Source organism: Echiichthys vipera, assembly GCF_963691815.1.
Source record: "Echiichthys vipera genome assembly, chromosome: 16".
In the NCBI taxonomy this organism is placed as follows: Eukaryota; Metazoa; Chordata; class Actinopteri; order Perciformes; family Trachinidae; genus Echiichthys; species Echiichthys vipera.
The window spans coordinates 24,209,867-24,232,706 of NC_139841.1; the positions used below are offsets into that span (position 1 = coordinate 24,209,867).

The following is a 22,840-nucleotide window of genomic DNA, read 5'->3' on the forward strand; positions in this document are numbered from 1 at the left end:
TCAACTACTTCTCCCTGAGCAGGGTAGTGAGGCTTTTATTTTGAAATTAAGTTAACAGTCGTTAAAGTTACAGTTAAAGTTCTGCTCAAATGTGTGGTAGAGACAGAGCCCATTTTGAGTGACTGTATCTTACTGAAGGAAGTTAGTAACAAAATAAAGTCACTTCAGACGTGACGGCTCTGTGTGGTCGATTTTTAAGTGGTAGGCACATTTTTCTACATATTATAGTTTCAGAGGTATTACTGAGCAGATTTATTAAATGTTATACAACAAAACAAAATCCTTATAGGGGTCAAAACATTTTCTTAAAACATGCCCTACCAAACCAGTTTATCTGTTCTTTAATGTTAAAGGTAGTGAAGCTAAACCAATGTGGTTAAAATTATTAAAATAAAATGTGTAATGGAATAAACAGAACTTCTGATCATTCCTTGCTGTTAATATGATACATGTAAATCCATATTCCATTATATATAAATACACATGTTGAATTAATTCCACAAGAATTCATTTACTATGATTTTTTACCATCTAAAAACATGCTAGACCAAATGGTAGAATGGTCATTTAGTGATGACGATAGGGATGCAAAGTGATACATGAATAATAATAAACTAACACTAACAGTATATGATTTGTAATTTTATTTTTTTCTATCTGTTTTATAAATACCATGAAGCAACCGTTTATTAGAGGCCTATATTTAAAGAATTGTGGGGTCTGTTAAAAAAAGGGTTATTTCCCCAAGAGCGAGAGAGAGAGAGAGAGAGAGAGAGAGAGAGAGAGAGAGAGAGAGAGAGAGAGAGAGAGAGAGAGAGAGAGAGAGAGAGAGAAAGAGAGAGAGAGAGAGAGAGAAAGAGAGAGAGAGAGTAAAAGTTCAACATTAAAGGGTTAAGTACCTTAATGAAGTTCTGAAATCTCTTGTTGTGCTGCTGGAGCTCTTTGAAAAAGCTGACCGCTTCATTGTGGCGACTGCAGAATTCTCCGTACACCTGCTTCATTTTCTCGCTATTCTCATCTGAAAACTGCAGAAAAAAACAAACACACACGGTGATTCACACCCCCCTCTGTTCTCCATCCGTCTATTACACCAGAGAGAAAGAGAGAGCGCCCACCCAGAAGAGCAGCTAACCTGTTGGAGCAAGACATCCCCTATTTGCTGGATGAGGTAGTTGCTGTGTCCCTGGGGCTCGGCTGAGCTGTGTCGCCGCTCCTTCATGGCAGCAAAGAAGGCGTGGTGGAAGAGGAGTAGCTGGTCCAGACAGGGGAAGACCCGCTCCACCGCTTCTGTATCCAGCTGCACTTCCTCCTTCATGCCCCGCCGGAACACCTCGGCCATGATGTGGAGCGTCTGCAGGTGGTGAAGCTCGGTCTGCATCAGCTCTGAGGTTCAACGTGGAGACATTCAATGTGTTACACATAAAAACATACGGCACTAAAATCGGTTAATCATATAAAATATTACAGCGATTTTATGTGAATTCAACACGCTGGCAGGTGATGACGCATTCCTGTGGCTCTCTTTCACAACTCCTGACATCTGCTCACCATAGATGACGTCCTGCCTCTTCACAGCCCGTTTGTCCTGCCTCTTGCAGAACTTGTGCTCCACAGTCAGACTCCACGACTCAGCCTCGTAATCCGCAGCATCGGCCAAGATGTCACTGTGGATACACGCGTCCACACAGTCTACGGAGAGAAAGAGGTACAACATGACATTCCCCCGTCCCAGGTCACTTCTTCATCCTTGGAGATAATTATACGGAGAGAAATAAGACTCAATACCGCTGATGAAATGTGTTTCATGATCTAAAATAATAAGATTTACACATATGTTTAAAGAATTGCGAGTAATTTAAGGTGTTTACAAATAAATTTTTCCATTCAACAAAGACTTTCCCACCAATTTGAACAAATGTAAAACAAAATACAACAATTTATTACTTATTTATTATCCATGTATTACTTTACATACCGTATATAATCCTATCCATCTCTACTATTATGTCTAACTGCAGCTTTTGGCTTAAATTTAACTTTAAGTTTTTAAGACTGATCCACAAATGCATGCTGCGTTTAAGTGCTGGTGGAAAATCCGTACATTTCAATGCATTCATGTGGAATTTTTTCACAAAACATAAAAAAGCTTCTCACCCTTTAATTAGACGATATCTAAGTAGTATTTTTTATTATTGTAGTATTTTTACTTTGAACATTTTGGTGTAAATTAGCTTTAATTTTCAACACCTTAAATCATCTTATTTTTATCATATTTGAGTCGTATGTTTGTTTTTAAAAGCAAATGGGAAAAAAGTAACTTTAGAGTGTACAAAATGTGTCAAAAACTGATTTACAATCAGAAAATACCATATTTCAGTCATTTCCTACAGGGAACAACAACATGTGAGTGCATGAAGACATAAATTCCATGTAGAAAATCAGAAAACCAGCTGGAGATCTGTAAAAACTGAAAACAACAAACGTTATTTATGACACACCTTCTCCGAAGGATGAGTCCGTGGAGGTGGAGGACGCTGGCGTCTGCAGGAGCTCTTCTGATCGGCTGGTCGCCTTCCAGGCATCAGCCTCTGTCTCTGAACTCTCGCTGAGCCGACTGTTTACACAGAGAACACCCAATATTACCCGCAACGTACACCCACGTCGTGTGCCGTAATTCACAAAGTCTGAGAGCTTTATGACCTGTCACTGCTGAGGTATGGCTGGCTCGCAGTGTCTTTCATGACAGGTAGAGAGGTAGAGATGGGGACGGCACACTGAGGAGGACTGTCTCTCACTGTGAAATCTGTGGGGGAAGCAAAGAGAAGGAATCACTAACTCTGGGTTTCAAATATAATTTCCATTTCTGCATTTGAATGATCTGATATTCATTCATAAAATCCTGGGATTAATCTTTAAACCCTGGAGACCCGGGGGGCGATCACGGTCAACATTACTGTCTTTAGGAGGTTGTAGCGAGCTCTGCTATAAAGCTAGAATGAAGACATTTGTATCATGTGGAATATGACGACCTAAAGGATCCATTGGTACCGACCGTGTCATGCCAGCTCATCTGGAAAGGGTCTAAATAATCCCCCAGAATGTCGCTGACTGTCTGCCTTTGTGTTATAAACTCACTCTGTGGGAGGGATGCTGTTCTGTTCTTCACCATGGTAACAGCATACTTATCCTGAAGTTTCTAAGTAATACAAATGAAAGAGTCTGGTTACAGCATATAAACAATTGACACAAGGACAGGCTCCAGTGGAGTATGAGTTTAAAAACCATCTAATATTTCAAGACAATACTCACCTTCAGACATGGGGGCACAGATTCTTTACAGCCCTTATGGACGATAGCAGTGCAACCTGGGAAAGATAAAAACAGATATTTATACGTTTATGCATGTGGTTTATTTTCTAAATTAAAAATAAATATGATAGTATTACTTACCGGAGCAATGTAGCAGGTCCTTTCCAGATGCCGTTTTTTCACAAACCACGCACACAGTTGGGCCCAAACAGGCCCCTGTGTTAAACCGATGTCCATTCAGCTGCCTATCTTTGGCCTCCCTGTCCTTCCCCTTCCCCTTGGAAAACCATGCCGGAGACATAAGTGTAAACACAGTGGCTACACAGACAGACGGACATAAAAATGTGAAGAATCTGAGCAAAGCGGGCCTTCAATTCATATTTCTATAAGGCAGGAGTGAGTGTCTGTTTGCAGAGTAAACTCTCCCACATGTGAGTAGATATATGAGCCTGTGAGCCTGGAAGGAATCCCCGCCTCTTTCCAAACCGTAAGAAAGTCCACCAAGAAGGAAATGGAGCGCAGCATAAACAACAGATGCAGGTCGGGGAGGGCTTCCAGTCTCTGTGCTGACTCAACAACAAGGGATTAATCATTAAAAGGAAAGAGGCCGGACAGTGTGTTTGGTCTGTCACTCTGACCTTGAGTCATTCCCAGAAACGTTTCCTGGTTGTGTCTCCCAGGGAGTCACATATTCCACACCTAGACCCGGGTTACAGGCCTTCACAGAGGTTATAATGTTCATTGTTATAAATATTCCTATAAGAATAAATCGGGACATTTAGTCGGCCTGTACATACACACCTGAAGCTATGGAGCGCTCACTTCTGTTCAGTTATTTCTAATATTCTGCTTTCTGGTGGGTGAAACAGCAGAGGCGTGGACTGTTTATGGCGTACCTTGGTCTTATTGCGTGTGCTTGACATCCTGCTCTTGAGAAAACTGAAGGTGCGGATGACTTTGTACTTCTCGGACTCCACCTTTGTCGGGATGTTGTACTTATCCAACTCCTCCTCTTCAATTCTGAAGACAAGTGAAAAATAACGGTGAAATTTGTCCTGTAACTTACAACGCACGCACAAACAGTGTTGGTTTGCAGACGTGTTGATTGTCTTCTCGCTGAGTCTACAGGACAACAAAAGCAAGGATGATGGGTTAATGTACATGCAGGCAGGGGGACAGCCGCGTGTGTCAAAAACGTCATTCTCTGCAACTCTGTGCTGTGAAAGTGAATTCAAATGAGTAGCACTGTTAGAGGCTGGATGCGGGCAGAGTGACAATGACAGACCTTTGGTGCATACGGTTAAAAGACAATAACTATTTAATAGCTGTTCTGCTGTTAGAGGAGAGGAGGAAAGGGGAGGAGACCAGACATGGAGAGGAAATGAAACAAGGAGAGAGGAAACAAGAACAGTAGATGAAACAATGAGAGGAGACAAAACAAGGAGATGAGAGGAAACAAGTAAAGAGAGGTGAGAGGAGAGGAGACAAGGAGAGGAGAGGAGACAAAATAAGGAGTGGAGAGGATATAAAACAAGGAAAGGGGAGGAGACTAGACATGGAGAGGAAACGAAACAAGGAGAGAGGAAACAAGAACAGTAGATGAAACAATGAGAGGAGACAAAACAAGGAGAGGAGGGGAAACAAGTAAAGAGAGGAGAGAGGAGAGGGGACAAGGAGACGAGTGGAAACAAGTAAAGGGAGGTGAGAGGAGATAAAACAAGGAGAGGAGAAGAGAGGAGAGGAGAGAAGAGGACAGGAAAGGAGAGGTGAGGAAACAAGTAAAGAGAGGAGAGAGGAGAGGGGACAAGGAGAGAAGAGGATACAAAATAAGGAGTGGAGAAGATATAAAACAAGGAGAGGAGAGGTGAGGAAAGGTGAGGAGAGGAGAGGAAACAAGGAAAGAGAGGAGATGATACAAAATAAGGAGTGAAGAGGAGATAAAACAAGTTGAGGAGGCTGTGGTTTGTCGTCATTGGTGCACACATGCTCTAAGTCTTGGTTAGGGTTAGTTTGTTTAAGCTGGACGGTTCAAGGATGCTACGACAGTGGAACGGGGGTCGACCCCCCACATACTCTTTGAGGAACTCAGACAGAGTGAGATGTTGGAGGGACTCTGCCAGCTCCATGCTGTCCTCATCATCGGCAGACTGCGCTCGCTTACGGAACCTAATCTCCCTATAAAAGACATCACACACACACACACACACACACAGACGGACACACAGACGTTTTAATACTGATAGGAAGCCACAAAGACCAAGGAGATATAGCTACAGTAAAGATGCAAGATGGTGCCTTTGAGCCATGATTACGTCTGGGATCTTCCACTAGGTGGAGCTGCTCAAGTGTGGCAGTTCAATGAGGGTGAAGTGGTAGAGGAAATATCAGTTGGCATCAGTGTAAATGAGCTAAGAGAAAAAGAAATCAGTGCCGCCTCCTCTTAGAGCAGATAGACACCATAAAAAGAAGCACTATCCCCTTTTTTATTGTTTTATACCCTTTTTTAAAAAAATCATAAACTATAATATTCCCGGGCATTGTCAATGAAAGTGCTTTCACTACGCGTGACATGTATCTGTGATGCAACTGGTCATAGATCCGGGGCAAGGTGACACCGCAAGCCATAGATGAAAGAACGAGCACTGTGCATTACAAAGACAAGGCTGGAAGCAGCTCAGGGTCACACTGACATCTGTACGTCACTACCTCTGTTGTCTCTACACAGATCAAAACACCAGCGCTGCCTCACGAGAACAAAAGAGCTTCATAAAACACGGAAAACAAACTTCCCAGAGTGGCCGCCGTCTCCAAGCAACCTGGTTGTCACGGTTACGCACATATGTTGCTCCCAGTGCCAGGGATTACATATGTGATGGAATAGACTGTCGTTTTTAATTATGAGCAAAAGCCCCAATGAGTGAGTGAGGAAGAGAAACACTGAGACTCAAGACGGAGAAGAGAGGCATCTGGAATACAGTGTAATCAAGATAAGATGAATTAAGCGTAAAGCTTAAATACCTGTTTTCATGTGACTGCTCGGATATACTGGAGGCTCTTTGCTCTGTGGACCAAATGAGCACAAGTTAGTGAGTGAGTTAGTTGGTTTGTTTCCCTGAAACCGTGAAATGCACATGCCGTACGGAGTCATAGGAGTGCCATTAAAAAGACCACATCTGTAAAAGAATAAGAAGATAAATGTGGAAATATGAAGAGAAATAAATAACATAATTAAGAGACATCGAATTCTAAAGACAAGTAAAATGTAAAATAATGTTTTTTAGCATTTTCTCTTCTGTTTAAAAATCATGTATTTCTGTGTAAGGAAAAGCAAAATAATAGGGAAAATAAAAGGGTGGAAATAAATTAATTACATAAAAAAACATTCATTTTAAAAAGAAAACAATTATACAGAATATATTTCATTTTTTCTGTAAAAAATGATAAATACAGACATAAATTAACAAATACATGTTTACTTTATTTTATTTGTCTTTACATTTCCGATTATATATATTTTATTAATTCCTCTTTATATTTTCCATTTTTTCTATTTAGCATACTGGTTTATTATTTATTATTATTATTATTATTTATTATTACTCTATTTATTCAATTTTTATTAACTTTTTTTTAAATTTAATATTTCTAAATTTCATATTTTGTATTCTTTTTCATGGCACTCGTATGACTCCATAATGTTGCACCAAATAACTATAAAATCCTGAGATGAGCCCCGTCTGAGATAAAGTCAGGCAGCAGAACAGAAAACATTCAAGCAGACTGGCAGAACACAATTAGGAAGCTTCATTTAAACCTAAAACTGTGACAGAGTGAATATTAAATCAAGCCTGTCAGGTTTCATTCACATGCCAGAGGAGGTGTTCGCGCTTAAGCATCTGAAACAAACCACAGATGATACACAAAGTGACGGATGACCTGCTGGTCTGCACCCAGGACAGAGACGCACACGTGAAAGCTGTAGCACCCCTCAGAGACGCCTCGTATCTCTCACCAGGCTGCAAAGCAATCAGCTGTTCTTTCATTTCATCATCGCAAATGAGATTTGCTCCTACACACCACTGCCATTCGGATTACAATAAGGCTGCGTCTCACACACACACACACACACACACACACACACACACACACACACACACGCATGCAAGCGCACGCCAAGGTTATTACGGTTGCATGATTCCAGTTCAGTCTTTACTTTATTGTTTTAATTCCCCTTTTTCTAGTTCATAATCGTTTTTACTGGAAGTTTTGTTTTCCATGGTTTGGACTCGAGCACGAGCACATGAATACTCACAGATTTTTACATTTAAGATGATTAACGACATTTTCATGTCATGCTCAGCGGGGAACATGATTTGCGTTTTCAAATAATGTTGGATAAATGCCCGTAGAGTTGGAAAAATGAAACTTGCAGTTATAATAAAAAAAGTACTGCTCTCTCCACACGGCATAAGCACAAAAGTTCAGAATCAGATTTTTGTTCCGATAGTTATATTTGAACCAGTTCGAGTTCACATGAACTGTTTTTAAAAAGCAGCAGCGGAATCCAGCTGTAAACACAACAGTGACATATTATCACCTATTTTAATATTTCCATGTTGTGTTTCTGCAGCAGTAGCTCAGTCCATAGGTGACTTGGCTGGGAACCGTAGGGTTGCTGGTTCGAGTCCCTGTGTGGACCATGTATGGAGTGTGGACTGGTGGATGGAGAAGTGCCAGTTCATCTCCTGGGCACTGCCGAGGTGCTGCCCGGGGCGCCGGTCACTGACAGCCCCCTCGTGTGTGTAACATGTATAATACTAATAAGAGTGAAACATTTCAATTTCTCCGTTGCGGGATAAATAAAGTAATTCTTATTCACTCTCATTTTAGCTCTGCTTTGGTCTCCACCGACTCCTAAAGAATATATCGGGCATTTTAGCTGCTTAAACATGCTACGGATCTCTGTAGAGCTGAGGGGAACTGCAGGTGTTTTTGTCTTCGAATCGAGCCAAATGTTTAAAAACTTCCATTTTCAGCACTTGAATCAGTTCACAGAAATAACCTTGACTCCCACACACATAAGCACTGACACTGACAGCGGCGTGCTGGCTACGCTGAGCCTTAGCGCAGTGTGACGGCTGCAGGTGTCCAGTACTTACTACCAGGGTGGAGAAGAGACAGAGATTTAGATAGAGAGAGGGCCTGAAGGAGAGATCGGCTGTGGCGCACGGCATCTACGGGGCACAGTGGACACAAGGCTGCTCACACATCAGCTACACACGCTGGGAACTATCACCGTGTACTGTCAACAGTCAACTCCCTGACTGAGAGATCTCACATCACTATTTCCTGCAGTGATGTAGAATCTTTGGGAATATTTATAAGACACCAAAACTAGAATCATGTTCATTCAAGTTCAACAATTTGGAAAATATGCTTATTTGCTTTTCATCAAGAGTTCGACAGGAAGACCAATACCACTCTCACGTCTTTCTTTCGTGGTTTTTCAGGCTCAAACTCACGGCCAAGAAGTAGTGCGGCACATAATCCCCCCGTAAAACCTCGACTTTTCTTTCTTTTCCCATATTATGCTCATGTCCAGGTTCACACTTGTATTTTTACTATTAGAACATATTAACATGCTTTAATGTCTAAAAAAACACATTTTTCTCTCTCTGTCCGTCTGAATTTACCTGTAAACGCTCTTATTTGTAGCACCTGTCTCTTTAAGCCCCCCACCCAAAAAAACACAACGTGCCCGCTCCTCTGCACCGTCATTGCAGCCGGGAAACAACTGTCCCGGCACAGAGGCGCCATTTTCTACCTATATATAGTATAGTATTTGTGACATCACGAGAAGTCCTGACAGATTATTTAAAGACACACTTTCTGAATACGGGCTGTGTGCTTTTCTCTGTGGATTGAGTGTTTTGATACTTTCACAGTATTCATGCAGCACCTCGATGTCTTGACATTCAAAAAAGGCAATTTTAACAATATGGGACCTTTAACAAGAAAATATGACGTGTTTCATTAGGAAGGTGCTGATAGGTCGAGCACAGCCAGTCTTTATGCTGAGTTGAGCTAACTGTGTTCTTGCTGCAGCTTCATGTTGAACGGACAGACAGATGGTATTGATTTTCTCATCCAACTGCTGGCAGGAAGGCAAAGCACAGGCGTATTTCCCAAAATGACAAACTATTGCTTTAAGTACATTCATGTATTGGGTTTTGACTGCACAGATTAGATTAGTAGTGAGGCTACAGTTGACAGCTGCTTTAAAATGAACTGAACATAAATTGTCAGATTTTACACAAAAACATTAGTGACACACCCAAACAACAAAAGTGAAGTTGGTTCACGGAAACATTGTGAGTTTCAGTTATGTGTTAGACGTAAGTTCTAACTATGTGAGGGAGTAAAACAGTGGTACAGACCAGGGCTGATATCTGAAGTGTGGTTGTCCCGAGAGAAACGAGCAGGACGTAGGCTGATTTTGGGGGAAGAGTAGGAATAAGAGCGCAGTCGAATACCCAGGTCACCCAAGTCCTAGACGAGGAGAAATAAGTATCGAAAACAAAAATGTTAGACTTCAATCCTCTTGTGATATACAGTGGAAATATCTGCTGAGAGCCCGAGATGGTATTTTACTTTTGTGCTGGGTTCACAGGCTGAGGCAGACTGACTGCGAGTGCACACGAGGTCAGCGGAGGGACAAAAGATTTCCCTTTTGTCTTCACTTTTCTCAACAGCTAACGAGAGCGGGGAGAGCGGAGAGAGCGGAGACTCTGGCTCAGTGCTGTCCTCTTCACTGTCCATTTCCAGAGCCACTAGACTGGGGCTGGAGCGACAAATGACCCGTTACACACGGATGCACCGAAAAACAGCGACTTCCGATTGGAGCAAAACATTCTACGGCGTTTGATACCTGAGGTCGCAGGTGTCCATGGGCGGACTTTCTCTGGGATTGCTCGGCTCAGAGGAAGCGGGGTGGTTGAGCCTGGCGAGGGCCCGGTCGGCGAGTGAGAGGGGAGGAGAGCAAGGGTATAAATCTTCTGAATAGGGCGGAGGAGTGTCAGTGGCTAGCAGGAGATCTTCGGAGTCCACCGTGTCCCATAACCCGCTGTCAGTCCCTGTGCTGTCCCTGGTCACTTCACGGATGTTGTACTTGATGTTGACATCCTCTGCCTAGGATAAGAACAGGAAAAAAAGTGCAAAAAAAGCCCCAATCAATTAAAAAAGTAGCAAAACACAAAAGATTAAATGATAAATCTGGATTTAACTCATTTGAGCCGCCACTAAAAATGTAAAGTTACTTTGGTGGAAGTGTGTTAGCTGGGCTTGCATGAGAACAAATCTGAAGACATGTTCAAAATCAGTCAAAGTATTAAAAAAAAAAAAGCCATATACTTAAGTTTTAGGAAAAAGCAGTAGTTCAATGTGCTCAAAAACAGTATTAAAAGAAAGTGGCCTTATCTCAGCAACTACAATTAGCACAATCACGTATTTGGTGTCTATAAACTCCGAACTTCCTGGAATAATTATCAGAAGGACCTGAAACTGTAATAGCTGATTACCAGGGGGGAATTTAAGTCCTTTTTACAGGATCGAGAGTGTAATAGCTACTCATTTTTCTTTTTTTACTGCGTCTTTTGCTATGCATTTTACGTTTTTTATATTGCATCTTAACTGGATACTGTGCTCACTGATTTGTAGTTTGTGGATTTGATATTTGTCTTTCTTAAAGGGACGGGATCGAGAACCGGTTCCAGTTGAGAACCGGGAACAAATTGGAACAAGAACTGAATTTATACGCCTCAGAGCTTATCAGCTCCTTTTATCAATGCTGGCATGTTTTTCTGACAGTTGTGCGTTAAAAAACAATGACATCAAACTTTGAAACTTGATACAAGGAGTCATAGCTGAGAGGATGAAACAGTCCAAAGCATGGCGTTATAATAACATAAGTGCCATGGGGGCATGCGCAGCAGATTATTATTTAAAAAGAAATAAATTAAATAAAGCCTAAATAAAAAAGAAAACTGCACAAATATTCTCTAATTTAATCTGTGTTCAGACAGTTGTGTTGATGTACTGATATACATGTATTTCGTATGGAAAACATTTAGTACACAATGTTTTTTTGCTCATTTAAAAAAAAAAATCCTGACTTTTACTGTTGATATAAGTGTGATTTTTCAAGTGGATGTCAAAGTTGTCCTGTTGTGTCAGGTATTTGCCCAAAGTAGGCGCATAAAACATAATAAAACAATCAGAACAAATGGGTCATTTTAGTACATCATACTAAATATAGCCTTCAGGCACAAATGGGTTAAAGAGAGAGGGTGATGTCTGACCTGTGTGTGATGTGTGATGGGCTGATCGCTGCTGTTGATCATGGAGAGCTGAGGGTCTGTGTCACGCCGGGTAAACTGGCCTCCGCTGGACTGCACGGGATGTCCGTTTACTGTGATACACATACAGAACAATCTTTCGTCAAGTTTATAATCATACAAACAGACGACTTCTCTTTGTCTCCCCTCTCTTTTCCCAGTCAGGATCAACCAGTCGAAAGTTCTTAACTGTCCAAAATGTCCACCAGGAATGTGTTTTCATCCTGCTGAATGATTTACTGTCACAGAACACGGCGTGGAGCAACTTCTCATAACTATCATTCATCCAAACATCAGTTAAATTGTTGATTATAGCAAGCAGCTCTCGGAGTGCAGTCACTTAACCAGATATCTTAACCAGACAACAAAAACATACCATCAACCATTTAAATAAGAACCCCCTGCAGCAAATGTGGCAAAGAAACGAAAATAAAGTACCAAACATGTCATAATAAGTCATAGTTTCTTCACTTTGCCTTCTGTTCTGCTTTATTCTAGTGATTTTGGATCATTGCGCCATAATTTATCGACCTTTCATCGCTTAACTGTCGAGGCTTCGAGGAAAGCAAGGAAAATGTGATGAGACGCTGCATACCTACTGTACTCCCAGGTTTGACCTTTAAAGGTTTGTTTTCATAGAACCGTCCACACATCAACCTCACTGACAGGTCGACTGTGTTCTGGGGGGAAAAGTGCATTACTGACTTGAGTCACGCTCTCTTTTATCCACCACATCTGCGTAACAATATTCATACACCCTCTCTTTTTTGATGATCACGAATAGAATAAAGATATCATTATTTTAACTCTTTAAAGCCTCCTCTATCCAGAATCTTTATTCTTAGCCCCATTGGTGGCGAGGCCTAATGGATGACATGCTTAATGTAGCTCCATCATCAGGTCAAAGTGTTCATTTTGCCAATAATTGCTGATTCATAGCTGCAAAACCATGAAATTCCCCTCAGCCTAAACTGTACCTACACTAATGTTGGCATGCTGATGTTCTAAAGCATAGGTGTCAAACTGATCCAGTAAAGGGCCGTGTGGCTGCAGGTTTTCATGTGTTCTTGCTTGGTTGGAATGAAAACCTGCAGCCACATGGCCCTTTACTGGATCAGTTTGACACCCATGTTCTAAAGAGAGCCATACAAAATACGTCCTACCCCCCTGCTTCCCTGCAGCCCTTGCTCGGCACACTCCTATCACTGTGACAAAATCTGGCCCGCAGTCAGACGTATTAGCAAAATACTCAAAACCGCCTCTGTGGTAGTTCCTAGTGTCTCCAGGAACATGCTGACAGAGATGAAAACAATACCAGGTTCACTGTTGCGGCTGGTAAAAAAATGGTGAACATGGTAAACACACCTGCTAAATATCAGCATGTTAGCATTATACAGTCGGTGTTTAGCATGTTTAATGTTAGCATTTAGCTCAAAGCACTGCTCACCAAGCTGCTAGCATCCCCATTAATATTTGAACTCCATTGGTGTTGGGTATTTTGTATTGAAGATGATGACTTTGTATTTAAATCTTTACCTGTAAAGTCACTAGTAGGCTAACTATATCTGTCAAATGTTATCATACAGTAAAAAGTACAATATTTTAGTGTGAAATGTAGTAAAGTAGAGGTACAAAGTAGCATAAAGTGTACAGTTGTGCCACTACTGACATAAGTGCTCTAATCTACAAGAGGGTTGGATGGTATTTGTACAATAACCAAGTGGAAAATGACCTCTCTCGATGAGAGGCCGTTTTCATTGCTCTCTGTGCACTTTCCACCCAGACTTTGATGTCTGGACCGGCCATGCCTGCACTAATGTGAGGGAAATCCTGGGCATCACAGAGGCATTTCCTCTCTGCTGCTCTCCCGCAGCAAAGACATTTGCATGGAGCTCAAACATACAAGGCTGACTTCTTATACACACTGATTATATTTATCTGATTTGTGAATGTATGTCTGCTACAGATCAAACTGTCAGCGTGTCTGCAGCTTTTACATACTTAATCTCCCCCCTGTTTCATTTAAAGCACGGTGACAGATTGAAGGAGCACCAGTCTCAGCCTGTAGACTAATTGTCACACGGGCTAGCTCCAACAATAACCCACACTGCTGAGTTATGACAGTGAAACCAGAGAAACCCTTTCAAGCGTTTCGACAGATCTGGAAAAAACAATAACTCCGGATGACGACTTTGTACCACAGATCAACTGGGAGTTTGATGCCTTGAGCAATCCAGAAGAATCTGCAGTCCTGCTTAAGGGGGAAACGTCGGGATCAATGCCCCTGTGTCACTCATCACCACTTCACAGTATCATACACACACACTTCAGTTTATAGTCACAAAGTTTATGGGCTGTCCTGAGTTTATAACAAACTCTTCATTCTTCCACAACAACACACAGGAAATTAGCATTCACAGTAACCGTGGCAACAGCTGAAGCATTCGAGCATCCTCCTCAAAGTTTTTACAAGCCGGTGAGTGTTTGTGCTAGCTTGCGCGCACGCGTGTGTTTAAAGAGAAGTCAAGGTTAATGTATGTGGCTCACCTAAAATGTCAGCTTTTGTAAACCTGCGACATTTGAGCTTGTTAACATTCCCCATCTCAATTCAAGTACAGAGCTCCACTGTCCGATCCTGAGGAGAGTCGGGGGAGGGGATGGCAGGGCTACAGGCCAGAGGAGGGGGTATCTCTCGACTCGAGAGTGGGACGCGCCTGACCCCATTCCTGCCTTTGTCCCAGTGACAGGGCAGATTCCTGGACTCCCAGACTGAGTCATTGTGGAAGCCGACGGGTAAAGACCCAACCTGCGCCGCCTGAGGCCAGACTCCGGGAGGATAATACATCCATTAAATCAAACCAAACTGCTCATCAACCTCAGACAGAAGTGAATCCCTGTCTGTGTCTGTAAGACAGTCAATGTATTGATTTCGGGAGATGCGATTCAAAACAGAGCTCTGCATATTGTGCAAGCGCCACAAGAGAAATGCGTCCAGTCAGGGCTTCTAAACCAGCTTATTATGCGTTGTTCCCACACCCTGCTGTTCAGTACAGCCACAAATATGTTGTTGTGTTTTTTCATGAATTACCCATTCATTATTGAAGCCACATGGAGCTCCTTGCTAATGCCTGTGCAAAATAAAAATGTTTAACCAGAGGCTGATGCATGACATACAAACATCTTCTTCTTCCTCCTCCTCCTCTCAGTAAGAGTAGTAGTAGCACAGCATCAAGTCTTCTGGATATAACTCCAATGGAAACCAGATGCCAGAGTATCATTGCCATGATATTAAAATGGAAACAGTATTTTGGTTTGGATGAGCTGCTATTGTGAAGAGAGGAGACGAGACGAGACGAGACGAGAAGAGAAGAGAAGAGAAGAGAAGCGAAGAGAAGAGAAGAGAAGAGAAGAGAAGAGAAGAGAAGAGAAGAGAAGAGAAGAGAAGAGAAGAGAAGAGAAGAGAAGAGAAGAGAAGAGAAGAGAAGAGTTACCGGATAATGAGGATGGGCACTCTTCTTCATCGTCGTCATCATCCAAAGAAAGAACAAGCTGTTCTTCAAATACCTTTAAACAAACCCGAAAACAAAGAGAGGATCATGGGAAAATCTTAGGAAAATTCAAGCCTTGTTTACTTGAAAACAACACTGATACAATCACAGTTGCATGCGAGAACCAGCAACGGACTACAGAGGCAAATGTATAAACAATCACAGCACACAACACGCTCTGCACCACACACACTCACATGTATATCTTTACAGTATGTGTACTCACATTATCCACCAGCGCGTGCTCTTCCACTCGGAGCTCCTTCCTAACGGCTGTGCAAAATAAAAATATTTAGCCAGAAGTTGATGCACAACACACTAACACTCCTCCTCAGAGGAAGAGGGACGTGCGGATGGCACAGCATTAGGTCCTCTGGATGTGACTTTACTATCCAGGAATGGAAAACTGGCCAGTGAGATGTTGTGCTCGTGCGAAGCAGCAGGTCCAGAGGAAGAGCACATGCTCCCTACTGTGAGGTTGTTATTTCGAGAGGATTAATGGACGGCCGCTGAAGTCGGGACAGGGTTAAGGTCAATACTGAAGTACACTTCCTACTTCCCTTTATGAGTCGATAGGGCCGTGTGCCATCTCTATGGTTACCAAAAACCGTGGCCACAGGTTAAGTGAGAGCTTTCTAATGTGTGTGTGTGTGCGTGTGCGTGTGCGTGTGTGTGTGTGTGTGTGTGCGAGTGCATGCGTGTGCGTGTGCGTGTGTGTGTGCGAGTGCATGTGTGTTTGTGTGTGTTTGTGTGAGGCAGACTTAATAGAAGCGGTAGTGGTAGCATGGAAGATCTGGAAGGGTCTCCCTCTGAGTGGTTGCATGCCAGTCTGAGCACGTCACCCCAGGGGAGAAAAAAAAAATCTACCCCCCAAGTTTTTTCTCTGAACTCTCTGAAGAAGAACAAACACACACACATGTCAAGGCAAATGTGCCTTTTATGGTGCCTGTTGGAAGTGTTTTCTTAGTCTCTTTAGGACGTAAGTGATGGATGTGTGACCATACAAATGTTTGCTCAACTGGATCTGAGCTGGTTCTTTTTCCACAGCCGCACGCTAGACACAAGTACATCTGGGAGTCTCATGTGGCTGTGTATGTGTGTATATGTGGTGTGCCTTTTGTTTTTCGGAGCTCGTGTTACACAGCCGGTACCTCCATGTGACAGCTAACGTGTGGCACATGAGTCAGAACACGGACAATACAGGAGTCTGAAGTGAGCTCACCTGTGGACACATGTGGGTATCATGGGTAAACTGACACTTATTGTTTTACAAGTTGCATCCAAAATAGCAGACTATGCACCACATACTCATGATGTATACTATCGTTGAACAAGCTTTTGTGTAAATAAATAGAAGTTTATTTTCAGACGCACTGAGCCGTGATTACCACGTCACTTCCTGAGAGCTGTAACCATGGTAACCTGTACCAACCTTGCCAGGTAATGCTTAAATTACTTACTACTTAAGGTAAGAAACTCGTCCAACTGTCACAGGTGACAGAATCCCTGATTTCACATATGTACAAATTAGTGGCGGCTGCTGGTCTTTTCAAGGAGGGGAAGCTCACTTTTCCGTCCAACATCGTAAATGTGTTTGTTTATTTATATGTAAATTCTACCGACCTCGTCGTACCAACTAGGTAACAATGTCAGTAAAGGATATTTGTCGTTTGTGTTACGTTAATTTAGTAAAAAAGGCACATTTTCACGAGCCTGGTCCATATTCCGACAGAAGGATCTGAGAGGAAAAAGCATTAGCGGGCTGCTTACTCGATAGCTGCGCTCATCTCATATGTGAAAGCCGCCATGTTGTTTACCCTGAACAGTCGCTTCTCTTTGCATCACACTTAAACCTGCCTCAAAACAAACTCTGATTGGTTCAGTAGCTTGGCAAACTTCTCCAAATGTTCTCCGCCGCACATTACCAGACTGATCTGCAATTAATATACAATGGAGCTTGCGCGATCAGGATGGATGAGGCCATCTCTGCGTAACTGATAACCAAACCTCATCATCAGATAACTGCTGGAAAGTCTGAGGGTGATATTTGACCACTCTAAACAGGAATTCAATACTTATTACCTAACTCTAATTTAATAAGTCATCTCACCTTCGTCAGTAGGAAGGGATTGCTCTCTCTTGTCTACCTCAGTATCAGCTTTGAGCACACAGATCTGGAACAAAAACAGATAAATCACACTATAAATTATATAAAGCAAACAAAAAATAACAGCTAAAAGCAAAAATTATTACATTATACAGTCTTATGCCATACTGCAATAATTATTGACTAAAAAAAAACAACAAAAACCTGCTGTGATAACAAATAGTATGTCATAACATCATGTAAGGTCAATTTGTAGAAGCTACTTTCACTGCATCTTGTGCATCCGTCTGTCCTTTTCATGTTAAACCTCACGCCCTCTGATTTACTAGCTGCAATAGCGGCAGTGTTTTATTTACCATTAGTCTCTCACCTCTTATCAAAATGTCTGATTGCGTGTTAAAGGGGTGTGGGAGTCGAGGGCTTTGTGTTTACACTGGCCTGAACAAAACCTGTGCAAATGACCTTATCTCGATAGCAACGACACATTACACCATACACAGAGATGCATGGGAATATTTATCAGTCATTCCTGTCCTTGATTATGCAGTAGATGGGATTATGATTATATGGGATTTTTAAATAAAGGTGCTCCCTGAGGTTTGCTTTCACCAGTTTGAGGATGTTGTGGTCTCCCAGTCTGTCTCGGAGGACCGTGATGCCGTCCTGAGGGCAGCTGCCGGGTGTCTGCCGCACAGTCAGGGTTAGGGAGTCCGTCCTGGGACAAAACCTCAGCATACAGGAGCTGTCGGACCAGACACACCACACACCTGGAACAGGGCCGACTACAGGCCCTGGAGGACTGATGAGGGGAAAGAAATATATAGGAAGGGAGGTTAACAGGGCAAGAATGAGCCTCCCCTATGAATCAGCTTTATTAGAAGTCTTTATTAGTCATCATGTGTCAAATAAGACAACAGATAAAATTATAGCCTTACGCTGCCAGCACCCTGAACATGGCATGCTGTCCGTCCTTCTGAGCCAACTGGAGGGGGGTGTCTCCTTCCTGATTGGGTAAGGTCAATACCCTTTGACCTCTTGGTTGGTGGATTAAGAAACGGGAGAGGTGGACCAAACCAAGACGCACTGCAAGGTGGAGGAGTGTTTCTTTGGGCTGAAGCTCGGCAGCTAGAGAAAGAAAGAATGCAGAAGAAATGACATGCAAGCAGAGACAAAATGTATACTGAACGTGTTAAATTAATAAATATTCAGCCTCTTAAATCTTGCATATTTTGGGTAAAAATGAACTAAAATACCTCCCAGTATTTGCTACCACCTTGCCATGTGGCCATGGTAGGATAATTAATATTCTATACTTTAGAGTTTGTTGTTTATGTTATGCATTAATGTTTAAAAAATTGCTATTGGCCAATGAATCATAAAGGAATATCTGCATCAGCTTCAAAAATCCAGCATCTGTCAGGCTATAGTGTATTAAAAAAAAAAAAACCTTTCCTCTCCCAACTCTGTGCAGATGTACAGATCATCTGCTGCATATGCACAGAATGTATGACAGTAATAAACCTTGCAGGTGAAGGAATGAAGAACTGTGGGTTACACAAGGTCTGCAGTATATCAATAATATGGTTACCTAGAAAAACTGGATGTTTCACCAAGCCAACACCTGCTGCATGACAGTTGCTGCTGTTTGCCGCGTGTGCACTAAAGCATAAGGGAGTATAAACACTAAGTACAAGGGAGCATAAACACTAAGTATAAGGGAGTATAAACAATCTTGATTCACCCTGAATAATGCTCTAACATGCACCGTCTAGTATAATATCATGTAGCGGCACAACAGCGACCACTTGGCGAGTTTCTGCTGATCACTGCTCTGCACTAATCCTCCATACACACACTCTTGTTGTTTGGTAAGCACGGGATGAAAGGCTGTTTGTAGAGAGGACCAGAGGTGCTTTATATTTGGGCCTTCCCTGTAAGTATGTGCGAGAGCCGAAGGTTGCCATGGTGCTTTCTTTCGAACCCAGAAACAACGCGCAGAAGAATTCCACTCTTATTTTCTCTTTTCCCTCCAATTTGTCTCTGGAGCCCCGAGATGAACTGAAACTCTGCGTCACCTCCAATATCCAGCCGTTAATTGTGACCCAGTTTGGATGAAGTGAGAGGAATGAATGATGAATATGCTATTCATGCAAAGTTCAACAAACAAGAATGTCATTGTCAAACAGACCAGTAAATAGTGCACTGAGGGACTCGGGGCCGACAGCTACTTTGCATTTGCACCTCGCCCGTGTTTTGCATGGACATTTGCTTTTTTCTAAGCAAGCCATGTACATAAACTTTACTGCTCTCTAATGAGAGGACGCCCTAAAAGGCTGCATTCACACAGCCTCAGGCAGCTCTGGTGATCCACCGTAGGGTTGTGCGACGGTGGGAGTGTCACCAAAATGGCCCATTTGTGTTCTTTAACCCCCTAATGTGCTACAAGTAGACCTCATATTTCACAGTTATCGTTTTCCGTCAGATCGTTGCTATGATCTCAACATTTCCAACCTTTGTGTTTTTTTGGCAAACCCTGCGGCCTCCAGTGCCTTAACGCTCTTGCAAGACTGGCATTTTCACCTGAGGACCGACTGAGGACCAACTGAGGACAAACTGAGGACCACCTGAGGACCACCTGAGGACCAACTGAGGAGCGCCTGAGGACCACCTGAGGCCCGACCAAGGACCGCCCGAGGACCACCTGAGGCTATGTGAATAGGTCGTAAGTGTATGTTGCCATCAGCAGAGTGCTGAACAGGATATTTGTAGCGGGATCCAGTCTGATGTCATTTCCTTTTTGTTCCCATGCTAAATAAAATAAAAATATGGCATTGGAGGCAATAAAGTATCTCAGCTCTTTTCCATGCTCGGGTTATGTATGTGTAATGCACCTATGTTCAATATGAAGTCATACCTTGGCATTCTGTGAGTGTTTCGCTCTCATTTCTTGAGGGGAGACTTCACCACTTTGAAAAAATGACGCATTAAGAATAACTTAATCTGTGGCCAGACGCCAGAGACAATTCTGACCCGGTTGTGGTGTAAAACAGTGGGAGTGGAGTGCAGAGGAGGATTGTGGGAGTTGATTTAATAGACGCAGAGGTCTGCAAGACAACTCTAATCTGGCTGAAGGGGAATAATGGCAGTAATTGCTTCATCTTTGGAGCACCGGCCTCTGCCCGGCTGGCTGGCTGGTCCTGCACATCATGTGATGGGCTGTTCACAGTCAGATCTCATGTTGGGATTCAAACCTACTGGACACCAGAACACCACCGCAAGAATATTCACCTGAGGGACTAATTCTGTTGATATTGAAAAAGTGTATCTGCAACAATAATCTAATTATTGTACTCTACTAAAGAATAGTTGCCATAGTCTAATAATTACCATACCTGTCAGCACCTGAGAAAAGTCTTGCTGCACGAGTTAACCTACTGGTATAAGTGAAAAAAAACATGTTTTTAAAACAATCGCAATCATGTTGCAGTTGAGAGTCTTCATATCTGCTGAGCAGAGGGGAATCCCTGATATCTGACCTCTGTAAATGATCCAGGAAGTAGCAGAGCACAAACTAGGACATGAGTGGATGAGGCATATTTCTTTGTCTGAGAGAGCCAAATAAACCTGAATAGATATATACCTCCTACATGTGCTTTGTTTTAATTAGACTGGTTTTGTTTTTGAAGTTTGAATGATTCACACAGCAACAGCACAATATGTAGACAAAATTAAGTCCAGCAATAAAAACCTACGTGATTTTATTTTATTTATTCCATTACCTTCTTTCTGCTGACTGTCAGTGTTTTTCCACTGCTGAGGGTAATCCATGTTGGCCAAAGCCTGTGTGATCTTCTCATCCAGATGCCTGAGACCAGCTTCATCACCTGAACTTCGTCTGAGCCGCACATCCTCCTCATTGCAGTCTAACCCTGCAGCGCAAAGCTCCTCGTAAGCTGCCTGCGCCCACGTGGAAAACCTCTTCAGGACTTCTAGGTAGCTCTCGGGGCCAAGCTGGTCCCTCTTTGCACTCAGGTACTCTGCTGCCTCCTGGGCAACGTCCCTTAGGTATTCAAGAGATGCCTCACCCTCACACGTCTGGACTTGGTCCTCTGTGTAGAAGTAGGATGTGACGGATGCAACTTCCACAAGGGCATGGCCTGTGGGGGATACAGGGAGGTCATGACAGGAGATGGTGAAACAACGACAGGCACAGAGAGAGTGTTTTTAGAAGCTGACTGAAAGACTTACCAGGAACTGTGAAGCAAAGGGTCAGACCGTCATCTCCTTTCTTTGCTGCAGTCACATGTGTAAGACTAGAGCCTTGTACAACCACATAAAACTCTGCGTCTTCAGGAGCATTGGCCTGTAACCTCACTTGGGCCTCCACTTGTCCCTAAGATGAGAAAAAGGAAATCCATCTATTTAATTGCCTCATTAAAAATCACTTAAATAAACAACATAGTCCGTGTTATGTTAGACTGAGCCCATGTGCGACAATTTGCACGTCGCAAATTTGCAACTTGCGATTTACACAGAGATGCCAGGAAAAAAGGTCTTAAAGTGTAATTCCAGCGCATAATCATCCCATGGTCTTTTTCAGCACTTACTTCCATTAAATAAGCCATCGAGACAGTTTTTTTTAATGTATGAACTATTAACAGAGAAATCCGGGAGAGTCGCTTACAGCCGGACGTGGCTAACACCGATTAAATCGGGGCATTAAGGTGGAGGCATTAAAACGTCTTATTTAACCACTAATACTGCTCAAAATAACAGCAAACCTCTGCAGCAGCATGAGAAGAGTCCCTACACACAAAACAAAGCACCAATGGGCTCCTTCCTTTTGGATTGACTTTGCTAATAAACTTGAAAGGACTTTACTATGAGAGGAGCTGGTACCAGGGCCAGTAGATAAGTCTTTCAAACACTCTTTTAATAAACTCTGGGTTCACTAACTACATTGTTGGTGCTTCGGCGCATGTGTAGGGACTCTTCTCATGCTGCTGCAGAGGTTTGGTGTTATTCTGAGCAGTATTAGTGGTTAAAAAAGCCGCTTTAATGCATTCAGCTTACTGCCCCAGGCTTATAAGTGCTAGCCACGTCTGACTGTTAGCGACTCTCCCTTAGTTCATACATGAACCAAAACTGTCTCGATCGCTTTTTTGATGTATGTATGTAAGTGCTGAAAAAAAGACCATGGGATGATTTTGCGGCAGAATTACACTTTAACTGAAAAAATTATGAGATTCAGGAACTTCTGTCGGTAAAGGTTGACGCCAAAATTGTCAGACAAATTCAAGGGACGGCAAGGGACTCAGTCGTTTTGACAAAATTATGGCTTTGTGACCGCAGTTTAATTTGCTCTACCGAGGCGGCACCATTCACCTAAACCCAACGGAGTATTACCAGCAGGTGAGAATGCATCCGACGGAGACTTTCTCCTATTGTGTGCTGAAACCTGATCCAGCTGACTGAAAACAGCC

General features: G+C 42.7%; 1 protein-coding gene across 1 annotated transcript in view; it reads right to left on the minus strand.

The window, feature by feature from the left end:
• Positions 1 to 22,840, minus strand: part of arhgef28a (Rho guanine nucleotide exchange factor (GEF) 28a) — a 41,412-nt gene that overhangs the window by 12,958 nt on the left and 5,614 nt on the right. Inside the window, exons 2-24 of the mRNA XM_083930158.1 lie at positions 21,606 to 21,750; positions 21,137 to 21,514; positions 18,293 to 18,482; positions 17,967 to 18,156; positions 17,361 to 17,424; positions 15,477 to 15,523; positions 15,194 to 15,266; positions 11,667 to 11,776; positions 10,238 to 10,497; positions 9,961 to 10,150; positions 9,735 to 9,858; positions 8,469 to 8,543; positions 6,328 to 6,370; positions 5,383 to 5,484; positions 4,206 to 4,329; positions 3,451 to 3,586; positions 3,310 to 3,365; positions 3,136 to 3,196; positions 2,701 to 2,803; positions 2,499 to 2,614; positions 1,549 to 1,689; positions 1,133 to 1,383; positions 900 to 1,025 (exon numbers count right to left, since the gene is read on the minus strand). Coding sequence (XP_083786284.1) covers positions 900 to 1,025; positions 1,133 to 1,383; positions 1,549 to 1,689; positions 2,499 to 2,614; positions 2,701 to 2,803; positions 3,136 to 3,196; positions 3,310 to 3,365; positions 3,451 to 3,586; positions 4,206 to 4,329; positions 5,383 to 5,484; positions 6,328 to 6,370; positions 8,469 to 8,543; positions 9,735 to 9,858; positions 9,961 to 10,150; positions 10,238 to 10,497; positions 11,667 to 11,776; positions 15,194 to 15,266; positions 15,477 to 15,523; positions 17,361 to 17,424; positions 17,967 to 18,156; positions 18,293 to 18,482; positions 21,137 to 21,514; positions 21,606 to 21,750 — 3,105 coding nt within the window. The remainder of the gene's footprint in view (positions 1 to 899; positions 1,026 to 1,132; positions 1,384 to 1,548; positions 1,690 to 2,498; positions 2,615 to 2,700; positions 2,804 to 3,135; positions 3,197 to 3,309; positions 3,366 to 3,450; positions 3,587 to 4,205; positions 4,330 to 5,382; positions 5,485 to 6,327; positions 6,371 to 8,468; positions 8,544 to 9,734; positions 9,859 to 9,960; positions 10,151 to 10,237; positions 10,498 to 11,666; positions 11,777 to 15,193; positions 15,267 to 15,476; positions 15,524 to 17,360; positions 17,425 to 17,966; positions 18,157 to 18,292; positions 18,483 to 21,136; positions 21,515 to 21,605; positions 21,751 to 22,840) is intronic.